Below are 7,647 nucleotides of genomic sequence, written 5' to 3'. Positions count from 1 at the left end.
CTGTCAAAGTAAAAATAAAAAAACAAAAAACAACTTCAATTCTGTTTTTGAATTCTGATTTGTTGTAGATTACATTTTTTTATACATTTATTATAATTTTAATAACAGTAGGAAAGTGTGATGTAGGGATCTTCCCATTTTCACACCACTCAGGTCTGATTCATTATTTCACAAGGGCGCACACCTACACACCCTGCGAGCTTTACAGTAGCATGTGTGAATCTGTCTGTATTATAAACAAAGTGACATTTGACCTGGAATAAAGACTCAAAAATAATCTTAAAATTAAAGGTTGGGGGGTTTTTGTGGTCATATATTAACGGTTCAGTGGATTCAGTGTGTGCAAGTTTGTACCTGCTGTTATAAATCCAAAACAAAATACATCTATGATCATTTTAATTAGATAGATTATATAAAGCATCCGTATTATTACTATTATTATTAAGTAGGCATATTAAAGTCCTTCTTTTAATACAGAGGGATTCAGTCCTCTTTTCAATAAGTGACCTTTCAGATTTTTATCTTACAATAAAACATAAAAGAAAGACAAATAAATAACAAACTATATAATGTCATAAATAGAACTGCATCAAAGTATTAAACCAATCAAGATAGTCAAATCGTGGCTGATATATCAGAGCTGATAGAATGGGTGTCGGACAGCAAAATAGACCCCAAGACCTGGGTTCAATTCACGCCTCAGATCATGGCTTTCCTCCAAAGGGAACCGGATAACCAGGAGGAAATGGGAAGAACCTACCAAACGTCTCACAAACAGTGCCAGAATACAAGGCTGTGGGTGCAACCGGGTGTTCCAGCAGCACAGTGGCATAAAATACACATCAAACTGGTTTGAAAACGATATTCCCAAAGTCCTGACCGTCCAGTTGGTGCCAAAACCTCATGAAATTTCCTTTATTAATTCTGTCATGTGGTCAAAGTTGTACAAGAGGCTCGGTGATGACCGTCAAAAGCAGCCGATCAAGTAGAAGAGAACTAAGGGACGCAATCAAATATCAGGTGTGCTGTGTGGACTGAGCAGATTTTAATATACACTACATGACATTTAGAAGTATGTGGACACATAACCATTCCAAAACCATGGGCATGAGTATAGTAGTGTTGCCCCCCACTTTGTAAATATACCAGCCTTCCTTTATTCTGGGAAGGCTTTCCAGAGCATTCTGAAGTGTGTCTGTAGGAATTTGTGCCCTGGATGTAAGAGCGTCTGTGAGATGTTTGTACTGCAATTGATGCTCCGATTTCTTCCTAGTGTGTTCAGTAGCATTGAGGTCAGGGCTTTATACAGGCCACAGAAGCTCCTTGACACCAAACTTATTAAAACCTTATAGTGCACAGGGGTGCAGTCAAAGTGGAGCAGGAAAGGACCTTCCTTAAACTGTTGCTACAAAGTTGAAAGCATAAAATGCATTATTTTATTAAATATAATATTTTTCATATACCTATTAGCAAGGAAAGTGGCTGAAATACCTGAACTCACTGATTAGGATGGGTGTCCACATACTTCCGGCTATACAGTGACCCCGCAATAAACTTCTGAATGAATTTAAACTTGTAAAAGTAATTTTGAAATAAAGAAGTGTTGGTTTTAATCATCCAGTCATGCTCACTAATGGACACTTGCAGTAAACAGATGCATATAAACAAGATTTAATAAACGTTTCACATCTCATCACTCGAATTAAAAAGGAAGAAACAGAACGTTAGGGTTGATTGGGATTGTTGTGACCTGACTGTGTTTGTTTGTGGAGGCAGGGACTGTCCCTGACAGGAAACAGGAAACCGTAGTGATAAAAGCATACAAATATAAAACAACGTGTGGTGAAAAACAGATTCTGGAAAGTAAAAACTGTGACACACGTGAGATCAAAACGTCTTGTGACGATACTAAGCACACAGGAGAACATACTGTATTTGTACAGAGAGGATAACCACATGTTTAAGGAGCTCATGCGGTGCCAAATCACAGTTCTGAGGGTTTGAATCTTGTACTGGGCTCACAAATACAGAATGTGCATTGGTGTTACGGTAACTTAACCATTTGGGGTGGGTGGCATCAGTGCACCCCTAGTGCAGGTCCCAAATACGAGGGTTGCATCAGGAAGGGCATCCGGCCTAAAAACTGACAGACAAATGATCCACTGTCTCGACGCCTAACAAGAGCAGCCAAAAGAAATCATTATACACTCATATTTACATCAAACACACACTTTTATTCATTTCATTCTCATTTACTCTCCAAACATTAATTTATTCTGATCAGAGATGCATCCAGTGCTGCTTGGGAAAAAGAATCAGAATCAGAATCCGCTTTATTCTCCAGGTATGTTTGCACACTCAAGGAATTTGTTCCTGGCTGCTAGTAGCTCTTTTTTTTTAACATCCTAGGCTAATAAAAATGAAATGACAGTATAATGCAGTACGGCGGTACCTTGAAACTCGACGTCAATTGGCGCCAAGTTTAAAAGACGTTGAGTTTTAAGGTATTTTTCCCATAAGGATGTTTGGGAAACCTGTTAATGCGTCCATGGTCTCGTGGAGCTGCAGATATTTTTGGATAATGTAAAATAATGAGGTTGTTTTTGACACTTATACACTGAAAATAACACAAATATAATATAAACACACTGAAATACAATTAAAAACAGTTAGAAATCAATAAGAATACAATAAAAGCTGCACTTTACTTCTTTATAGTTAGAGGAGGAACTTATGAGCAGTAATAATGAAGAGAAGTTTAGTGCTCCTGTCTCCTTCTTTTACTACATTAAACCACGTTAAGCTTTATTTTTTTGACTCAGAGAAGCTGATTCTGATTCTCACAATTTCTCAGAAGCTTGAGCTGTTACACAAGTTTAAAAGTGAAACAGGGAGGAAAATCCAAATAAACCAGATACATGTGGAGCTGTAACACTGGATCTGATGGTTATTCCACACAAATGCAGATTCGTCTCATATTCGCACTTTGATGACATTGAGTTTAAGGGTACAAATTTCTTGACGAAGGGGTTGAGTTTCAAAGATTTTGAGTTCAGGGGACGTTGAGTTACAAGGTACTGCTGTACATGTAAAGTACAATGTGGCATGTTGGACTTGGACTTGTGTGTAGGGCTCTATAGGAAAATAGTTGAAATACAAGTGAAGAAACAGGGGGAATTTAAGGCATTAAGTTTAAATTCTGCATTTTCTGTGAGGTCGGAGGCACCAAAGTATCTGGAAGAATTCCACACGGACATAAACCCAATTCTTATTCCTTCATTAAGGAATTCCAATACAAAACATGGCTCAAGTGTGATCGCTGACCAGACACTTAACAACAGCGTTTACTACAGATGACCTCCTCCATGGCGTTTACACAACACCACGTCCAAGTGATGAGTTCCCTTTTTTTTAACGCCATGCAGGCATCCAGCACTAACATCACGCCACCCGTGACAGCTCGCAGGCAACTCACAATGACTAGTCAGAGCCGGGACAGGACAGCCTACGTACGAAGCTGCAATTATGCAATGAAAGCTGTGGGAAGCTGCTATGACAAATGCCAGAGAGAGATGAAGACAAATGAACATTTACATGCTGCAGACACTGCGACCGTCGCTGGAGGTAAATAAACACAACGCCCGCGTTCACCGGGATTTCCCCGCTGAATTTTATAAGCCGAAAGAGGGGAACTTGTACTTTAATGTAGCCACAATCACAAACTGACTTTTAAAATGTATTTATTTATTTATTAGGATTTTAATGTCATGTTTTACACTTTGGTTCCATTCATGACAGCGGTAATCAACGGTAGTTACTGCTTACACAAGGTTCACCAGTTCAAGTCATGGACTGTGGGAGGAAACCGGAGCTCCCGGAGGAAATCCACACACACACACACACACAAGGAGAACATGCAAACTCCACACAGAAAGGACCCGGACCGCTCCCCCGGCAGTGCTGACTTTTTTAATAAGATCATACCCATGATAATGATTCCAAATGAAGGACAAGATGAAATGTCTTAGAAACATTTTATTTTGGTCTGTTACAGTTTGAATAATAACAATATACAAACATAAACAGATATAAGCTGATTGTACAAACACTGTAAATAAATAAAGCAGTTAACACGGATTAGGTAGTGTGTACAGAACACAATACAGACTTCTTTTAATACAAGGCCGAGTCGCCTACTCAGAAAATGCTGGCCAGTCAAACGACTGTGAGAGGACGGAGTGCGATCAGGAATGCGGTGCGTATACTAACGTCCTAAAAAACATGTTTTACTGAGGTGCTGAACAGGACGCCAAGCTATTACGGGGCCTCGGCCTCAGACACAGCCAATCATTTCTGAACATTCAGACCGAATCAGATGCTCCAGGTTTGAGATCAATGCTTTTACAGAAACACGACATCTTTGGTTCTAATGAAGTGAAGGCAAGTAATTATTAAACAACGTCTTATAATTTTAATATGCTGCACTAATTGCAGTATTTCAAGTGTCTGATATGAAAAAAATCATCATTATTATTATTATGAGAAACTAAACTGCGATAAATGATTCAACAGCTTAATATCGAATCAGATTCGAATCAGATGGACCGGACCTGTTCTAATGATGGTCAGCGTTATTCATGTCTGAGCAGATCAGGATCCTCGTTTATAAACCATGTGTATGATCAGATATCATCCTAAACGTTATCTACTTAATCTTTGGTTAAAATGATGTTTAAATCCAGACTAAAAAGTACACACATGGATTTTCCTCTGTGGTCATGTCCATGATCACATCACTTAATATGCTGGCTGAGTGATTGTCTAAATGACGGAATTAATTAATCCATTTGGTTTTTATTATTAAATTAAGGATAAACATTGATGGAAAAGCAATTACACACACGCTGTATATTAACACAGACAAAGGAAACGTAACGCTGTAGCTCGTGTTGAATAATCAAGGCTGTCGCCATGAACTGAACATTAATGGGGACCATAGATGACGGGGGTCCTTCCATACATAAATCTTAAATAAATATAAATCTATAATATAAATCAGTACATTAGGGGGGCATTTTGAGCATATATGAATATGGGGGAGGGGGTGTATTGTGATTACAGTCTTGTGAATAATACATTTTACAAAAGCAAAGTACATTTTACAAAGTAAATAAAATGTGAGGGAAACAGAATTCCTATTTTTTGTCCTTCAAGTCGTTCACATTCATTTTTTTATAAACACAGAAAGTCAACAGAACAAAATAAATCATTCATTATACAGGCTTGAGCCTTAAGCCTCTCTGATAATAATGATAAAAGTAAATCTAGCACATTAGTCTAATCTTTTCTCCTTGGTATTATTTTGGATCATTTTTCCTGCATACAGATGCTTCACAGGACATTGTAGGATCTCTGGAAACCGTGTGTGTGTGTGTGTGTGTGTGTGTGTGTGTGTGTGTGTGTGTGTGTGTGTGTGTGTGTGTGTGTGTGTGTGTGTGTTGTACGTAATCATTATAAATGAGCCCCCTGATTACTGGATGTCTGTAACTAATACCCAGAGCTTTCACATCAGTGAGATTTAAAATAAATGACTTATTATATTATACATAGTTTGTAAACCACAACATGCATAGGGACTCAAAATAGTGTATAATTTTTTAAAATACTTATATAGATATACTTCTAGATCGAGTGTTGGACTGCTGAGCTTTTGCTTCCTGAAACGTAGCATCATTTGCTCAGCAGTGTCTGTCCCAACTTAATGCTGAATAATGTGATAGATAATATAAAAATACTATTAATAATGTAATATAAAAACGACTGAACACAATTTTGAGCAATCGAAGGTTAAGGGCCCAACAGTGGCAACTTGGCGATGGTGGGGCTTGACCCGGCAACCTTCTGATTACTAGTCCAGTACCTTAACCACTGAGCTACCACTGCCCTAGAGTTCTGAGGATTTAAATCCCAGGCCGGGCTCACAAATACAGTGCACTCTTAGTGCCTGTTCCAAGCCAAGATAAATAGGAGGGTTGTGCAAGCAAGGTCATTTGTAATAATATAATCATATTAGTAATAATTGTTCATATATAAAGACCAGTAGGACAACTGGCTGTGAGTTAAGGGGCCCTTAATTACCATTTAAATTGGGACAACGGGACTTGGTCTCTTTATTGGGCTTGTTCATTAATAATAAATCTCTAGAATGTATCTGGGGCATTAACTAAGGTCTTTTTCTCTTTTTGTTGATGTTTTACACAAGTCCATGCAATTCCTATTCTTTTGTTTTTTATCTGTGCTATTTTAAGGATGTTTTGATGTGTAAAGTTCCTGTTTTATACAATTTCTTCCGATACGCAAATCTGCAGCCCTGACTTAATTGTGTGCGCCTTTGCAGACCCAGTTTTGGTTGAAAACTTTTACTCTTTGATTATAAAAACAATCAAACCAAGTGAATAAACACCACATCTGGGTGCTGAAACCCTCCTAAACTGTAACTCTGGGGCCTCTGTAGGGTTCGCCCCCGCACCAGAATTCCTCAGGCTGAGGGATCTCCAAAAGCCAGACGGTTTCCTTCTTGGTATCGTCGCCGTTCTGGGTGTCTGTGCGTAACACTCGGTAGTAGTGACAATCCCTGCCATGATCCGGGTCGTAAGGCGGTGCCAGGATGTCCAGGAAAGCGGCGGGTCCGTCCAGGGCGTCGATCTGGTGCAGGTTGTCCCTGTGGGGGCTCAGTACGCACGGCGCGCTGTGCTCGGTGAACTCCCCACATGCGCGCAGCACCGCCAGCCGCACCGACTCCTTCTCCTCCGGGACCGGAGCCTGGCTGTCGGGTCCGGGCTCGGATTTGTCGAAGCAGCGGATGCGCACCTTGCCGTAGAGCACTTTGAGCATGCCGTTCATGTCCGGGTGGTCGTGTAGAGGAATGGACGCACCGCTGCGCAGTGTGAACACACCCATGCTGAAGGTTCGAGTCTCACAGATGTGCGTGTAGCTGACCGGAGCGCTCAGGTGCGCCTGCGGACCCGAACTTTCAGCCGAGCCTGACGCGTCTTTGCGCGCTATAACGTTCAGATCTGCGGCTCTGATCCTGTTCAACAGCGCACCCAGCTCGGTTAGGTTCGCCGCGAACTCTTTACTGTGCCCGATCCCCGGAGAGCAGCAGTTTTTAAACGTGATGTCCGCTTGTTTGGCTATTTTCTGGATGAGAGAAGGTCTGCTGTTGCGCGGCATTTTCACTCCGTTCCGCAGAAAAACTGCAAACATTAAATAATCAGCATTTTGCTTCTAATGCACGGACTGCACAGCATTCATTCTAAGTCTTATAACCTAAACGAACTCATGTGGGATTGCTGATTTTAGTTTTATTTAAGGATCCGCGTATCCGTTCCTTCGCCGTCCTGTTCATCTCTATCACGGCTTTGCATTGGACCACTACTGCGCATGCGTTGGTGAACCCCACCACGGGATTTGTAGTTCATTTACCAGATAAACGCTAAACTTAAAAGAGCGTAGGCTACTTCTTTAAAACAGTTGAATATTTACCAGCACACGTTGTCATATATCAAATCAAACTATCATACAAGTACAAGCAAAGCCTGAGACCCTACATCTCAGTAAAACAAAGCATTTTCCATCGTGGTTGTA

The 7,647-nt window shown here is 40.4% G+C and overlaps 1 protein-coding gene across 1 annotated transcript; it reads right to left on the bottom strand.

The window, feature by feature from the left end:
- Positions 1 to 6,486: 6,486 nt before the first annotated feature.
- Positions 6,487 to 7,233, bottom strand: adoa (2-aminoethanethiol (cysteamine) dioxygenase a). The gene has a single exon (XM_063003478.1). It carries the CDS (start codon positions 7,231 to 7,233, stop codon positions 6,487 to 6,489), a length of 747 nt encoding a protein of 248 aa, XP_062859548.1.
- Between the last annotated feature and the right edge of the window lie 414 nt (positions 7,234 to 7,647).

Source organism: Trichomycterus rosablanca, chromosome 10 (assembly GCF_030014385.1).
Source record: "Trichomycterus rosablanca isolate fTriRos1 chromosome 10, fTriRos1.hap1, whole genome shotgun sequence".
In the NCBI taxonomy this organism is placed as follows: domain Eukaryota; kingdom Metazoa; phylum Chordata; class Actinopteri; order Siluriformes; family Trichomycteridae; genus Trichomycterus; species Trichomycterus rosablanca.
This window is presented reverse-complemented; position numbering and strand designations above follow the sequence as displayed.

Excerpts from the sequence above, each read along its gene's own strand:
- adoa (XM_063003478.1), bottom strand. The coding sequence starts at position 7,233 with ATGCCGCGCAACAGCAGACCTTCTCTCATCCAGAAAATAGCCAAACAA.